Raw genomic sequence first — 16,865 nt, forward strand, 5'->3', positions numbered from 1 at the left:
GATCCTACCAGATAATGATTGTCCTTCACTTTGGCAAATAAAAGAATTGTAATTACTATGCAAAAGTAAAAACTCCTCCCCTGATATGTTAGGTTGTTATAGTACCAGAGGCTCTTTGTTTGATCTCAAGTATGAATCTGAACATTTGCTGACCCGTTAAGTTATGCAGTTATAAATGTAGTTTCACTTGAGCAATGTTTAATAGTTTATTCTTTGTATCCCCTTGTAGTAGGAATGTCTGTATAGTTTCTCAAGGACTTTTTGCTTGGATAATTAAATTTCAACATATGTGGAGCTTGTACTAAGCATCTTCTGTATCCAAACATTTTTCCACAATGATGCTGGGCTTTGTATAAGAAACCTTTGACAATTAAAAAGATATATTGAATCAAAAATTCAAATAAAAAAAAACACAAAGACAACAAGGTAAAAAAAAGTGGGGATTGACAACTGGACGGTATACAAGAGCCACAAAAGAGGTTGTCAGGGGAGAGATTACTGTAGGTAAAGAACCCACTAAAGCATTTAGTTACACCGGAAACATTTAAAAAAAAAAAAAATACAAAATTATCTAGCAATAGGTATACTTGTGTGATTAGTTTAAAAATTAAATAAATAAATAAAAAAAGATGCTAGTCTCAAATTTAACACGTCAAGCTCACTTTGGTACTTGCTGGGATTGCCTCCGTAAATCCAGCAGTGTCAGGTTTGTATTAACCTAGAACAGGGCAATATTAAATGGAAGTAAGAGATGGAGCCCATTCAACAGTATGCCCAGCACTAGCTGGCTGTATATGGACCAACAATCACTAGATTGACTAATTTGATCCTCTTAATACAGCAGCCAAATATTAGTTTTGGACCCCAAAAAACTGACCAGCACAACAGGGTTCAAAATGTTTGATCAAGTCTACCCTTCTTGATTGTATTTAATGATAAGGGAGCAACACTACTAATTAGATTTCTCTTCCACTCCCCCCAGATGAAGAAGTTTCATACTTCTGTCCAAGTCTAATCTCCAAGACATATTTTTTGTCCCCCACAAAATAATGAACACAATAATTAACTCATGAACAAAACGCCATCTTGATAATGGTGCACAGTTCTGCTCTGAGGACCCAGTGGTTCAGATGTTTAAACTGCTTGGGCAAGTTTTTTTTTTCTTCAACTACAGTAGCAACCCTAAATGGAATGTGGGGGGAAGTGTGAATGTCAGGTGTAGCTATACTATTTCAATAAATCAGAATGTGAGTGAACGTGTGAGTGAGTGTGTGAGTGAGCGAGCAAGCGTTCATACATACATATCTGGTCTCCGCTCCCTCTCATCTCTGCCCCCTCTCTCTTTCTCCCCCATTCACCCTTGCATCTCACATCACTCTCCCCCCTGCACCACTCTCCCCTCCCCCCGCACCTCACATCACTCTCCCCCCTGCACTTCACATCACTCTCCCTCCCCCCCTGCATCTCACATCACTCTCCCTCCCCCCCTGCACCTCACATCTCTCCCCCCCTACACCTCACATCTCTCCCCCCCCTGCACATCACTCTCCCTCCCCCCCTGCACCTCACATCACACTCCCACCCCCTGCACCTAACTCACATCGCTCTCCCCTGCAGGTGACATCACTGCCCCCCTGCACCTCACATCATTCTCCCCTCCTTCCCCCCACCCCCTGCGCGTGAGGCGGCGGTTGGCGTGCTGGAGTGTGTGAGGCGGCGGTTGGCGTGCTGGAGTGTGTGAGGCGGTGGGGCGTGCTGGAGTGTGTGAGGCGGTGGGGCGTGCTGGAGTGTGTGAGGCGGTGGAGTGTGTGAGGCAGTGGGGCGGGTTGAGGGTGTAAGGCGCGGTGGGTGGAGGGTGTGAAGCGGCTGGGCAGCTGGAGGGTGTGAGGCGACGGGTGGAGGGTGTGAGGCGGCAGGGCGAGTGGAGGGTGTGAGGCGGCTGCAGATGAGGCTATGCACCAGCTGGAGGGTGTGAGGCTATGAGGCGGCTGGAGGGTGTGAGACGGCGGGGCGGGTGGAGGGTGTGAGATAGCGGGGCGGGTGGAAGGTGTGAGACGGCGGGGCGGGTGGAAGGTGTGAGACGGCGGGGCGGGTGGAGGGTGTGAGGCGGCAGGGCAGGTGGAGGGTGTGAGGCGGCGTGGAGGTGAGGCTATGCGCCAGCTGGAGGGTGTGAAGCTATGCGGCAGCTGAAGGGTGTGATTCGGCGTGGCGGGTGGAGGGTGTGAGGCGACGGGTGGAGGGTGTGAGGCGGCTGGAGGTGAGGCTATGCACCAGCTGGAGGGTGTGAGGCTATGCGGCGGCTGGAGGGAGTGAGCCGGCGGGGCGGGTGGAGGGTGTGAGACTATGCGGCGACTGGAGGGTGTGAGACGGCGGGGCGGGTGGAGGGTGTGAGGCGGCAGGGCGGGTGGAGGCGGAGGGCGGGTGGAGGGTGTGAAGCGGCAGGGCGGGTGGCGGGTGTTTAGCGGCGGTGCGGGTGGCGGCGGGCCTCGTGAGAAGATGTGAGGCTCGGGACGGTAAATTCTCTCGGTGCATGGCGTGTGGCTCTCGATCAGAGGGGCACGCGGTGTGAGGGGGCTGTATGGCAGGACGGTAAATTCTCTGGGTGCACGGCATGTGGTTCTCGGTCAGAGGGGCACGCGGTGTGAGGGGGCTGTATGGCAGGATGGTAAATTCTCTGGGTGCATGGCGTGTGGCTCTCGATCAGAGGGGCACGCGGTGTGAGGAGGCTATGAGTGTGAGGGCATGTGTAGCCGTGTTTCTGACGTCACCCCACCCCGCAGGCCAATCAGAGCGTGAGCCGCCGCCAACCAATCAGCAATCGCACAAACCCACAGAATCAATTTTTCAGTTAGATAGAGCTCATTTTCATTGAGCCACCTGTGCTGAAGCAGAGATATCCTTACAACCTAACACGTTGAGGGTTCTTGAGGACTCGAGTTGGGAACCACTGCCTTACAGCATAGCACCGCTTAGGTGACATGCACCATAGTCTGTATATGGATGTGTACAGACGTGCACACTGAATACATATAACAAATAACTGACGCAGTATTGTTTAGTAGGTTTAAATGTCAGGAACCAATCCCTCTAACTTATTCTCATTCTGCCCCTATAACACTGGATATAAAGGATTGCACAGAAAATTAATGGCCTGTTTGACTTTATGCTCAGGGACCATAGAGCAGGTTTCTTTCTCCATGGCAACAAAATATTTGAAGTGGTAAAACGTGATTCTAACCCCAGTGCTCTCCCCCTCATTGCTTGAAAATGCCAGTATATGCAGTGCTACATACAGTATAATATTGGGAACCCATTGAGTGATAAGCTCCTTTTCTACATGCTGTGATGCATTTTCTTCAGGATTTGAAGAGGGTATGTTTATGGCAGGGGGTAGGGGTGGGGGAGGTGCGGTGGGGGGGTCACTTTATGAGTGTGCCACAGGCCAAACAGCAAATTCATTCTGGTAAAAGTATTTTTCCCCTGGAGCGCACAATTAAAAATCTTACTAATTCCAATAAACAAAATCAGATAAATACAACACACATTTTTTATGCAAAGTACCTGAAGCCTGCAAGATTGATGCAGGCGGCCTAGGCTGCAGGCTCCAGAGGTTCTCCACACTATTCCTGTCCTTTAGGTCCAGTAAGTGAATGAGAATTAAAGGATCCAAATCTAATAAACTGCTGTTGGTTGAGGCCCCTATGTTGCTTCCTGCACGTCTTGAGTATCTGCCACTGGCATAACTATGGCTGCTGGCTGAAATATTAAAGAGCAGAGTCAATACCTCAAATAGAGCAAGAAGTCCAATTCCTGCAGAGCTTCTGACTAGAACTGAACCGATGTTTCTGAACAGGCCAACCAGAGCTCCTACCAATTTGGGCTAAATAATACTAGTGACATGTTTATATTTAGAACCCAAGTCTGTGTAACAAAATGAGTCGTTTGGTTGCATCTTTTGATCAAAACATGATTCAAGCCTGACAACCTCATCAAGGTAGACACTGTTTAGAAGGTACCTACACTGAATGTAATTTCTTATTGTCCCATGGACTAAACTTTGTGAAATGTGAAAAGGACCTGAAGATGTTAAATAAATGAACATACTGTATGCTTTTGTGTTCCATATATGTAAAGTCCAATCCTTTTACCAGCAGCATACTTAAAAAAAAAGGTAATATGTACAGTCAACCAGAGCTACTGGAAGACAAGGATTCATCCTAAAGCAACCGCTAGAACCTAGTGTAATATTTATTTGAAGGAGTCCTAATGCTGAAATTCTCTTGGTTATTTAGGGTACCAACTAATTCTCTGCAAACCGAAATACTGATCCTGTTTACCTTCTTGATAATGAAAAATTGTTGAAGCTGTCCTCACTTTTCCCAGGGGAATACCAGCAAAGAATGACTAAAATAAAATCCAAAATAAACTGGCACAGTCGTGTAAAGTGTGCAGTTGTATTTAGTTGATACATTTTCTTTTTTTAACTTTTCCTACAAATTTCTATTTTGAAGAAATGCAGCTAGTAAATTTTTCCTTAATGGAAAGGCAGCAACAATATATTTTCCACGATTATAGCAACTTTGGAATTTCTCCTGCATTCTTTGAGCCCTTAATTAAGTATCCAAATATAGTATTTGTTGTTTTGCTTTTAAGTGATGAGTTTGGTATAAATTTGTTTCATATTCCAATATGTTTAATAGCTGCACAAATATTAGAAATTGACACATGGCTATTCTATTTTAACTTCAATGCACATTGCCAACTGTGACCAAGCTTTTAACAATGAGAGAAAGATTTCACACTATCTTTGGAAATACCAACAGATGTTTAATTTTTCTTTTATATTGAGGTAAAAATATTTCGGTGGTCATCAGGACAAAAGGTGCCTACCAATTAATTAATCAGCAAGATGAAACATACAGACTGTCATGCAGGTGTAAGGAAGATTCTTCATAGGGTTTGTTTCTGATAGTTTAAGACTTTTAGAAATGTTCTAACTTGGTGCGAGTGCCAGCTGTAAAACACCTAGATCTTATTTGAAGTACCCGTGCATGGAGCGATTACGTAGCTTTTAAACCACAAGAAGTATACAAGCAAAGTGGAAGCCAAGAATTGGCTGCCTACTGATTCAAGCTTTTGTTCAGCAAACCATACTTTTAAAAAGGGCAGACTCGTCCTAAGGGCTTATTTATAGTCTGGTAATGTTACAACAAGAAAAACACAAAAGCACTGTGGGTGCCAGTGTACAGAAGTGCCAACTCTGCATGTATTGCATTGATCAGTACTGTACTGTTGGGTGTTGAAAAGGCACCTGCTGGTATCTTTGAAAAGCCGAAATTGGAACAGTCTGTAACGAGCGTTGGCAGAGGGACTCCCTCTTGTTAGAGCCTTCAGTAATATTGCATTTTTTTTATTTGAAGTCATACCGGAGGCTCCAGCAGATGCAGCCACATCCTCCATCAATTCGCCTTCTTCTAAATCCATATTGCTACCATATTCAACATCATTCTCGCCTGACCTGATTGGAAACCGGAAAAAAAAAATTATTATGTTCTAGAGCAGCAGATTGATGGGTAAACTAAAGTTTTGGTAGTCCAAACATCCAAGAAAGAGTTGTGCCATATTAAGGCAAGTTTCAGGTGTACAATAGCCATATTTTTGTGTATTTTCACTGCAATGCACCCAGGCACGTTTGCCTGTATATATATATATATATATATATATATATATATATATATATATATATTCTAATTAAAAGTAACATCACAGATATATTCACAAAAATACACACACAAGCATACATTAATGTAAGCTTTTAAAAAAGCAGCAGTTAAGATAATACATTTGATTTATGTTTGAGAAGGCTTTTTATACGTCGTAGATCATAAAAGGAAACCGGAACATGCACACAATTATGAATATTCAATGAATGGCAATAGCCCTAAACATCACAGGTTTTTCATTGGAATGTACATGGATCATTAATGGTTATTACTTTTAAATGAATAACTGGAAAAGTAACTACTAGCTTATTGGGCACTATACTGAAGCTACATCCAACAATTTGCTTCCTTAATTTTTATCCACAATTCGATCAATTGCAGATTCCAGAATTGAGGTTATGGCACTCAATGCAAAACAGGAACCCAGAAGGAAAACTGATTTCAGCAGCTAAACATTGAATAAATAATAGGGAGAAAGCACAAGCCTCGTATTATTGTCTCTTGGTTCCCTTACATTGTCTCTTCGTCTATATCATTTTCTTCAGTGTTGCTGGTGGCAGTGGAGCTTGCAGAGGAGCAGCTGCCCTCTAGGTTGTTCACTTCTTCATCTCCAACCAGATCCAGGTCTCCATCAGAGAGAACCTGCTGCTAAGAAATAAACATTCCTTGAATATAAAAGTGTATAGGGGTTCATGTTAAAATGGATGAGAAGCAATAGGTGACACTGTGTGCCCATTTACATGTCATTTCCCAGAATCCCTTGCTGCAGTGGAAGCCCTGTATGCTAGGAGATTATGAAAAGCTGGGTTGCAGACCTGTCAGACATGTGAATGTGATCACAAGTGATCTTTTTATTTGCTGTACATTGCAAGGTGTAGGGGTTTTGGCACTTTTTTACCCCCCATAACTCTTTTAGTACGTGGTTGGAGATTCAAACAGGTCCCAAAACATACATATATACATTTCTTGTGTAATTTAAATCACAGCAACAAAATATATGCAATGGTTTTTAACATCCGACTTAATTACTATGTAAACCTCTTACCTTATGTTAATTAACTACATAACTTGGGATCAGAGAATGTTCTTAGGTTCACAAAGTTCATTATTTCTCTTATTTAAACTAGAAAAGCTTAAATACGTGTGTGAAAGCAATAACTCTTCTTTTCCCACCACAAAGTGACAACATGTTGAAGGCTTTAGTGTGAAATGACGAGGTATTACCACTGCATCTTCCTATGCTGCTGGAGATGACTTAATGTCACCGCATACATAGGGTCATACAGGCATACCCCGGTTTAAGGACACTCACGAGTAAGGACATATCGCCCAATAGGCAAATGGCAGCTCGCGCATGCGCCTGTCAGCACATCCTGAACAGCAATACCGGCTCCCTACCTGTACTAAAGCTGTGCACAAGCGGGGAGACTATAGAGCCTGTTACAAATGCGTTATTCACATCAGTTATGCACGTATATGGCGATTGCAGTACAGCACATGCATCGATAAGTGGGAAAAAGGCAGTGCTTCACTTTAAGTACATTTTCGCTTTACATACATGCTCCGGTCCCATTGCGTACGTTAATGCGGGGTATGCCTGTATTTACCAACCAGTCTTCTGTTATAAGACGAGATGTCTTCCAGCACCGGAAGTGGCCTTATGGCAGACTGCATGGCACAGATCTTCCTAATATAGGTAAATGAGTGCATAGTGTTGTTGGGTATTGAGTGGTATTCCTCATCAAAAACAAAAATTAGTTTAAAAAAAAAACCGCAACATTTAAAAAATATTCCCAACTACTAATAAAAATGGAGACATTGTTCCCAGAGTACTTTGTGAAAGACTGATATAGGGGGGTCTCAAGGAGGGGGCACTAGGATCTAAGCAGCCATTTTGTCTGTTTAAGTATGAAAGAGGTGAGAATGTAGTTTTCGCTCTCTGGGGATCGGCCTTCACCTGCAGCTGCAAAAGAATCTAAACAGTCACAAGTACCAAGGGTACTGGTAGTTGAGATAAAGCAAAACAAGAAGTGCTTTCTTGTCTCCTTACAGCAACATCGGCACCAGGGGAAGAGTAAAAAACATGTGTAAAGGTTATTGATGTACCGGGTACCCGGCGGCTTTTCAGCTACCCGGAAATTACCCGGACCCGGCAGCTGTAAAGTGGACCCGGAGCCGGGTATCCGGGTAATGTCAGGGTAGTATCTCTTACTTACCTGCTGGAAGCCCGCACGGGCATCTGAACAGGTAAGCAGAGGTGTGGGGGCGTTGGGGCAGCACCAGCGGTCAGTGTGGAGCCCGCGCAGGAGCTGCAGGACTCCATACTGCACTGTGAGCTGGGACCATGTGACCGGAGCAGGAGAAGAAGCTTTCCTATTGGACAGCCGGCTGTCCAATAGGAAAGCTTCTTCTCCTGCTCCGGTCACATGGTCCCAGCTCACAGTGCAGTATGGAGTCCTGCAGCTCCCGCGCGGGCTCCACACTGACCGCTGATGCTGCCCCAACGCCCCCACACCTCTGCTTACCTGTTCAGATTTCGCCGCGGGCTTCCTCCAAACCCCAGGTAAGTGAAAAACCGGGTAGCCGGGTACAAGGCACCAAATCCTCCGGGTAACCGTTACCCGGTTTTAAAAAAAAATGTAGGACCCGGTCCAACACTAGTAAAGGTCGATTTGTAAAAAGTATAGATTTTAGTTTGCATAAAGGTTTTTTGGTTATTTTCCATGACGTAGACATCACCCCATATGTGGGGCGTAGCTATTGTTATCTGTGTATAAAAATTCTGTGCAATTGTATTAGTCAGAGAGCTTTGAAAAAAAGCTGTCACCCTGTGTACATTTGTATACAATAAAAACTCATTTGATTATTCTGAACCCGCATTGTAATATTTTTTTACCCTCTTTCACAACTTCCAGATGGAATTGAATGAAAACATGTACGTCTACCAAATAAAGTATGTGCATTATTCTAAAGCCTCACATGAACAAAAAACATTTTTAAAAACAGATAGCGGGTACGGATTCCTTGTCTCAAACTTGCAATTATACAGGCATTTATAATGCAGAACTAGCAAATACATGGTGTCTGAACAACACTGGGAGTAGAAAACTTACATTGAATACATCGTGAAGGATTTTGTCATCATCTTCCTCAGCCTCTCTTTGAGTGGCCAAGGTAGGAATGTTCTCCAGATTAACATTGGACTTTTTGGACCTAGTTTCAGGGCTTTCGTCATTCTGGGGACTCAAATGATTGTCTGGGGGAGACATGCTTCGAGATTTATGGTTCCGTGACAGCTCAATGGCAAGTCTCTGCAATGCAAAAACAGACAAACAGAATTCAAGCAAAATGAACTTGTCTTGCTGAAAAACACTGCCCGGACAGGTACCAGAAAGGCAAAGACTGATGGCCACTTAAAACAGAGCCCAAGAATATACAACATGAATGGCCTTGCTGTTTGGGAGGCTGCATGCACTACCATGACCTCTGTTTGCGCAGTTTGTTTATCTATAATATTTAACTGGAAACAATACACAGAAATAATTGTTTAGGAATAGGTCCTTAGTTATCACCATGCATTCATTTAAATTCCATCCTAGAATTTTAAAAAAATGGCAGCCGCATAGCTAAGGTAGGGGCTGATCAGACCACGGCCTGCCCAGAGTGACGCCGAATTTTGGTCTGCGAGCTTCCCAAGCGTTGCATTCTTTGCTTCCCATTCATCACTAAGCCCAGTAAAGTCGCACCCCAAAACACATTGCAGCAGCACGATTGCAGCTTTATAGACCGTGATGCCTGAAAACTATTCACCTCTTCCTGGTAAGAGGTACAGGAAAGGAATAGAGACGTGCTCCGTGGGATGGGCTCTAATTTGACCCACTGGCGTGGCTAGGTGCTGAAGAACTGGCTGTGTCACTGGCCAGAGGTCAAAGCAAGAGCTATAAATATTGATTCCGGGACTCAACATAAACTTGGAACATCTACTGAACCAGTTATAATATAATATATAATATAATAAGCAGCAGTTGGTGAAAAAAAACGGAGCACTACCACTGGAACTTGAAAAAAAAAAGACAGAGTGCATAAGCCTTAAAAATAAATAATTTAATGTTCGTATAGACAAACAAGGCGAGGTGTCGCCCCACAAACGCATTTCGTGCAAGAAGCACTTTCTCAAGGTATTAGTTATAATATAGCAAGAATTGCTGTGGGGTGTGGTGCAAAGGCAAAAGCAAAACAACTACACATCCTTCATTGCAATTAGACATACAATCGAATACACAATAGATACTGTAGATATCTATAGATACAGTATATCTATATGTTTTGTCTTCTCATAACTACAGGTCATTTAGTTCAATATTTTGGCCAAAACATGTCAAGCCTTCAAACATGTCAAAGTAAACCCTTTTAGCCGATATCTACACTGCCAATTGTATATGTCTCCTTTGTATTTCCTCACCTGCGTAGAGAAGAGGAATAAAAAAAGAAATTGATATAGCATGTGATGGACGACTTGTATAAGGCACATAAGGTGTTAAAGATTAGGCGCACTATATGTGCTCTGTGTGAGCTATAGGAACAGATTATGCATGTCTAATTGTTGAGAGGTATGTGGTCCCTTTTCTTATTTTAAAATCACCCGTCCCTATTTAATCAGCAGGTCCAAGTGCACACATAATTGTAGTAGTCATTGAGAGATTTCTTCCCGTAGGACAGGGGTAGGCAACCTGAGGCTCCCGAGCCGCATGCAGCTCTTTCCGCTCCTACTTGCGGCTCTCTGCAGGTTGCCGACCCCCAGTTGCTGCCTCTCCTTCACTATCCTGGCCTCTTGTTGTCGCCGGTCCCGACGTCTCCCCAGTTGCTTGCCTGCATCTCTACTGTACTGTCCCACGCTGGGCTCTCATGCCGGTGAGCGCCGGAAGTGCGTGTCGAAACTTCCGGCGCAAGCCGACGTCACAGCCCTGCGTGGGACAGTACAGTAGAGATGCAGGCAAGCAACTGGGAGACGTCGGGACCGGCGACAACAAGAGGCCAGGATAGTGAAGGAGAGGCAGCAACTGGGGGTCGGCAACCTGCAGAGAGCCGCCCCCCCAACCACCGGCAGGACAGTGAGGGCGGTAGTGTATGTGTATTTTGGGTGGGGGGGGGGGGGGAATCGTGTAGATGTTTTTTGGGGAGAGTAGTAGTGTATGTATTGTGTATTTGTAAATGACACTGTTTTGCACAGAAAAACAATGAAAAAAAACGAAATTAAGAGACATTGTGAGATGCATTTTATTCCCCCACATATTTGTCGTATGTTAATGCTTATACAGTATATGCCTATTAATGTGTGTACAGTATACAGTATGTGTTTGTGGGGGTATAATCATGAATGTGCTGCGGCTCGAAATCTTTTGGAGAAATAATTTTTTTTATAAAATGGCTCTTCCTTGAGAGGTTGCAGACTCCTGCCCTAGGAGAAAGGTGGAGCTAACTTCTGCACCAACAAAAGCTTGGGATATATATATATATATATTCACTTTTTAGATGTATTTTCACTATTTTTATGGGTTTCTATTTTTTTAACCAGCTTTAAAAATCGGTACTGTAGCACAGTGGTGCGCAAACTGGGGGGCGCAGAGCATAGAGGCCCCGCACCCTTCCCCAAAGCATTTTAATTAAATGCCGTGGGAGCGCGCGAGGCCCCGTATGTTACTTAACTTGTCTCCGGTGGCGGCATGTCACACCGGCGACAAGTTAAGGGGGCAGGGGGCACGAAAGCAGGCAGGGGGCGCCGATGAAAAAAGTTTACACCCCTCCTGTAGAGCACACACAGCATAAATAATAGGTCTAACTTTTAACCCTTTAGGCACTGCAAACATGTCCCGCATCCCATGTATTGACTAAGTCATTATTTGATTTCCTCTTTTCTCTATGCAGAGGAGAACATACAAAAGACACAGTATACATTTGGCAGTGTAGATACCTGCGGATAGGGTCTACCTTGACGTTGTTGCAATCTGACATGCTTTGGCCAAAAGATTGAGCTTAATAACCCACACAAGAAAAAACATGGAAATAATCAACTAATTTGCCATATCGGATGTGCATAGTGGCTTCTTTGTTCAATGCTGCATCAGAAAGACTGCAATGCACTGCAACAATAGGTGCTTCCTAAGGTGTATTCTCTCTCACATGTGGTAAAGAAAGACATTTTGTGCCATCATTACAACTCATTTTCCGTTACACCAATTGGATCACTGCTATTTTAAAGAAGAAGCCTTGAATTGAAGCCCCTCAAAAAGCACAAAATGCATTTCTAGGTCACGTTTCACACCGCTGCCTTTACAATGGCTTTCTTCAAAAAACGACATACAGTATTACTTCAACATATGTGGTTGCTCTGTGAGCAAAGGGGAGACCAAAGCAGCAGGGAGTCATTGTCATTTTGATATTGTACTGTAAATTGTAGAGGCTACAGTATAATGAAATGCCCCATCAATCCCCAGAGTTGTGCTTCATCTGAAAAAGAACCTAAAACTTTTCTGCCTCCTTCCCTGAATCTTCCTGCTTTACACGGTAGAGAAGAAAAAGTGAACAGGTCCATTACGTTCCAGAAGTGAAAAACTAGAAGGTATCCGTAAGGAATCTCAATGCACTGCAGCCTTATATACTGTGCATTAAATATATGTAAAGCATGTGACAATGTATAATTCTGCATTCCTACCTAAGGCCCGGGCCAGAGAGGGGTGAGGAGAGCGGATGCACGCCAACGCTGAGGCTCGCCTGCTTAAGTCAGCACAATTCCACGGACTTGCAGACGAGCCAGCGTGCGTGAAGGGAGCCGGGGGGAGGTGGTTGGAGGCGGGGCAGTGACGTCGCTGGGCCAATCGCCCGTGACGCACTGACGTCAATGTCACGGCGCCGTGACGTTGACGCTGCCTAAGGCTGATTGGATGTTTTCAGCCGACAGCGCGCTGAAAAACAGCTTGGCGCTCGGCTGAAAACTCCAAAGCCTCCGCACGCTCGCATGAGCCCCCTCATTGAGGATGCAGGGGCTCAGCGCGGAGCGCCCGCATGCCTCAGCGCTGCTTGTCCTTCTATGGACGCAGCCTTACACGGTACAGAAAAAAAAGTGAACAGGTCCGTTACGTTCCAGAAGTGAAAAACTAGGAGGTATCCGTAAGGAATCTCAATGCACTGCAGCCTTACATACTGTGCATGCAATGTCTTGTATTTAATGTACAACACGAATCACTTAATGTAACCATGTTTTCGTAACCATGTATCTGTCATCATAACTATGCCCAGGACACTTGAAAACGAGAGGCAACTCTCTATGTACAGCTTAACCCCGTTATAGCGCGGTCCTCGGGGGCCACCCGCGACCACCGCGTTATAAACGGGGTCGCAGAAAAAAATGGCCGCCTAAATTTTTTTTTTGTGGTGGTACCGTGTCCGCCGGAGGGGGAAAGCCGAGAACTCTCCCAGGGTTCCCAGACCCGGTGGGGCAGCGGCAACAGCACACAGCACTTACCCGGCATCTGGCAGCTCTTCTCCCTGTCTCTGCTTCCGTCTTGCGAGAGCAAGCTCCCTTAAATAGACAGTGTGTGTGTGTGTGTGTGTGTGTGTGTGTGTGTGTCTGTGTCAGTGTGCAGTGTGCTGTGATTGTATGCAGTGTGCTGTGATTGTATGCAGTGTGCTGTGAGTGTATGCAGTGTGCTGTGAGTGTATGAAGTGTGCAGTGTGTGCTGAGTGTGTGCAGTGTGCAGTGAGTGTGTGCAGTGTGCGGTGAGTGTGTGCAGTGTGCGGTGAGTGTGTGCAGTGTGCGGTGAGTGTGTGCAGTGTGCAGTGAGTGCAGTGTGCAGTGAGTGCAGTGTGCAGTGAGTGCAGTGTGCAGTGAGTGTGTGCAGTGAGTGTATGCAGTGAGTGTATGCAGTGTGCTGTGAGTGTATGCAGTGTGCTGTGAGTGTATGCAGTGTGCAGTGGGTGTGTGCAGTGTGCAGTGAGTGTGCGCAGTGAGTGTGCGCAGTGAGTGTGCACAGTGTGTGTGTGCAGTGAGTGTGTGCAGTGAGCAGTGAGTGTGTGCAGTGAGCAGTGAGTGTGTGCAGTGAGCAGTGAGTGTGTGCAGTGAGCAGCGAGTGTGTGCAGTGTGCAGCGAGTGTGTGCAGTGTGTGTGTGCAGTGTGCGTGTGTAGTGTGTAGTGTGTAGTGTGCAGTGTGCAGTGTGTGTAGTGTGCAGTGAGTGTGTGCAGTGTGCAGTGTGTGCAGTGTGCAGTGAGTGTGTGCAGTGTGTGTGTGTGCAGTGTGCAGTGAGTGCAGTGTGCAGTGTGTGTGCAGTGTGCAGTGAGTGCAGTGTGCAGTGAGTGCAGTGTGCAGTGAGTGCAGTGTGCAGTGAGTGTGTGCAGTGTGCAGTGAGTGTGTGCAATGAGTGTCTGCAGTGTGCAGTGAGTGTCTGCAGTGTGCAGTGAGTGTGTGCAGTGAGCAGTGGGTGTGTGCAGTGAGTGTGTGCAGTGAGTGTGTGCAGTGTGTGCAGTGAGTGTGTGCAGTGAGTGTGTGCAGTGTGCACAGTGGGTGTGTGCAGTGAGTGTGTGCAGTGTGCACAGTGAGTGTGCGCAGTGAGTGTGTGCAGTGTGTGTGCAGTGTGAAGCGTGTGTGTGCAGTGTGAAGCGTGTGCAGTGTGCAGCGAGTGTGTGCAGTGTGCAGCGAGTGTGTGCAGTGTGCAGCGAGTGTGTGCAGTGTGCAGCGAGTGTGTGCAGTGTGCAGCGAGTGTGTGCAGTGTGCAGCGAGTGTGTGCAGTGTGCAGCGAGTGTGTGCAGTGTGCAGCGAGTGTGTGCAGTGTGCAGCGAGTGTGTGCAGTGTGCAGCGAGTGTGTGCAGTGTGCAGCGAGTGTGTGCAGTGTGCAGCGAGTGTGTGCAGCGAGTGTGTGCAGTGTGCAGCGAGTGTGTGCAGTGTGCAGTGTGCAGCGAGTGTGTGCAGTGTGCAGCGAGTGTGTGCAGTGTGCAGCGAGTGTGTGCAGTGTGCAGCGAGTGTGTGCAGTGTGCAGCGAGTGTGTGCAGTGTGCAGCGAGTGTGTGCAGTGTGCAGCGAGTGTGTGCAGTGTGCAGCGAGTGTGTGCAGTGTGCAGCGAGTGTGTGCAGTGTGCAGCGAGTGTGTGCAGTGTGTGTGTGCAGCGAGTGTGTGCAGTGTGCAGCGAGTGTGTGCAGTGAGTGTGTGCAGTGTGCTGTAAGTGTGTGCATTGTGCAGTGAGCGTACGCAGTGTGCATTGTGCAGTGAGCGTACGCAGTGTGCATTGTGCAGTGAGCGTACGCAGTGTGCATTGTGCAGTGAGCGTACGCAGTGTGCATTGTGCAGTGAGCGTACGCAGTGTGCAGTGAGCGTACGCAGTGTGCAGTGAGCGTACGCAGTGTGCAGTGAGCGTACGCAGTGTGCAGTGAGCGTACGCAGTGTGCAGTGAGCGTACGCAGTGTGCAGTGAGCGTACGCAGTGTGCAGTGAGCGTACGCAGTGTGCAGTGAGCGTGTGCAGTGTGTGTGTGCAGTGTGCGTGTGCAGTGAGCATGCGCAGTGTGCAGTGAGCGTGTGCAGTGAGTGTGTGCAGTGTGCGTGTGCAGTGTGCAGTGAGCATGCGCAGTGTGCAGTGAGTGTGTGCAGTGAGTGTGTGCAGTGTGTAGTGAGTGTGTGCAGTGTGCAGTGAGTGCAGTGAGTGCAGTGTGCAGTGAGTGCAGTGTGCAGTGAGTGCAGTGTGCAGTGAGTGCAGTGTGCAGTGAGTGCAGTGTGCAGTGAGTGCAGTGTGCAGTGAGTGCAGTGTGCAGTGAGTGAGTGCAGTGTGCAGTGAGTGATTGCAGTGCGCAGTGCAGTGCGTGTGTGCAGTGCGCAGTGAGTGTGTGCAGTGTGCAGTGAGTGTGTGCAGTGAGTGTGTGCAGTGTGCAGTGTGTGCAGTGTGCAGTGTGCAGTGAGTGTGTGCAGTGTGCAGTGAGTGTGTGCAGTGTGCAGTGAGTGTGTGCAGTGAGTGTGTGCAGTGTGCAGTGTGCAGTGAGTGTGTGCAGTGAGTGTGTGCAGTGAGTGTGTGCAGTGAGTGTGTGCAGTGTGCAGTGAGTGTGTGCAGTGTGCAGTGAGTGTGTGCAGTGTGCAATTCGGGGTCCACGCTCAAACCGCGTTATAAGCCGATCCGCGTTATAGCGGATCGCGCTATAACGGGGTTGAGCTGTATGACTTCCTGGTAAAATATTTTATAAATAAATATACTCCTAATAACAAAATTCCAAGTAAGTTTGCAAAAAAAAAAAAAATCTTAATTCGTTTAATTTATGCTCTGTGTTGTATTTTTTTATATTTTTGTTTTTTTAAATATAACTTGTTTTATTGGAGGTAAGGGGGGAAGTGACTAGTGAATTTTAGCAAACGTTAATAGCTCTTCAAAGGGGAGCTGTCCAGTCTTCCAACTTCTTTCTTACCTTAGAAAAAATGTCAAAACATCAAGCTACTAAATATCGCAGGTTTACCCAGGACAGTCCTGGTTGTACAGAAGCCCCAACTGGTCAGGATCAGTAGGAAGCATACAAGGACTTAAAAAAAAGAAGAAAAAAGGTATGTGTTTTACATTTTTAAAGCTGCTTTCTACTCCATCTCAAACATACCACTGCCTCACGTCAACTGGTCCTGCTTGATTCCTCCAGATATTTGGTACTTTTAACCCATCATATACATTCTGGAAGATATAACAAAAAAAACCAAGAGCAGTGCTTCTTACTTCTTTCAGATTGTTAATTTGCTGAGCATAGCTGGTTTGTGCCGTTTCAAGCTGAGAGATGTACCAGTGCTGGTCCCGACACTTCTGGAAGAACGTAGGAGAACGAACCTGAAATCTATTTGGGAAAAACAAACAAAATTGGCGAGTTTGTTTCAAGTGCAGGTTGCCCCCTTCCAATTTCTATTGCCAACATACTACTTTACCTCTAAACATCAGTTGTAAGAGACAATAACCACTTTTTGCCCTGTTCGTCTTCTTGATGAAAGATTAACATGACCCAAAAGGCAGCCGGTTCTTTGGTACTCTTCATAATGTTGATCTTTTTCTGAATTGTTACGCTTTTGATAGAACTGATGCATTTTCCCATATTTATGTCCCATTAGCAAAGCCGCTTCTAGTAGAACACCG

The 16,865-nt window shown here is 46.0% G+C and overlaps 1 protein-coding gene across 2 annotated transcripts in view; it reads right to left on the reverse strand.

Annotated features, from left to right (window-relative positions):
* Positions 1–16,865, reverse strand: part of TRIM37 (tripartite motif containing 37) — a 116,139-nt gene that overhangs the window by 46,141 nt on the left and 53,133 nt on the right. The window contains exons 14-18 of one of the 2 annotated variants that reach the window (XM_075589780.1): positions 16,458–16,572; positions 8,837–9,034; positions 6,238–6,368; positions 5,427–5,518; positions 3,562–3,756 (exon numbers count right to left, since the gene is read on the reverse strand). In XM_075589780.1, the coding sequence (XP_075445895.1) occupies positions 3,562–3,756; positions 5,427–5,518; positions 6,238–6,368; positions 8,837–9,034; positions 16,458–16,572 (731 nt within the window). Of the gene's footprint in view, positions 1–3,561; positions 3,757–5,426; positions 5,519–6,237; positions 6,372–8,836; positions 9,035–16,457; positions 16,573–16,865 lie in introns of both variants that reach the window. The other variant, XM_075589779.1, reaches the window with a different exon arrangement.

Source organism: Ascaphus truei, chromosome 3 (genome assembly GCF_040206685.1).
Source record: "Ascaphus truei isolate aAscTru1 chromosome 3, aAscTru1.hap1, whole genome shotgun sequence".
NCBI classification, from domain to species: domain Eukaryota; kingdom Metazoa; phylum Chordata; class Amphibia; order Anura; family Ascaphidae; genus Ascaphus; species Ascaphus truei.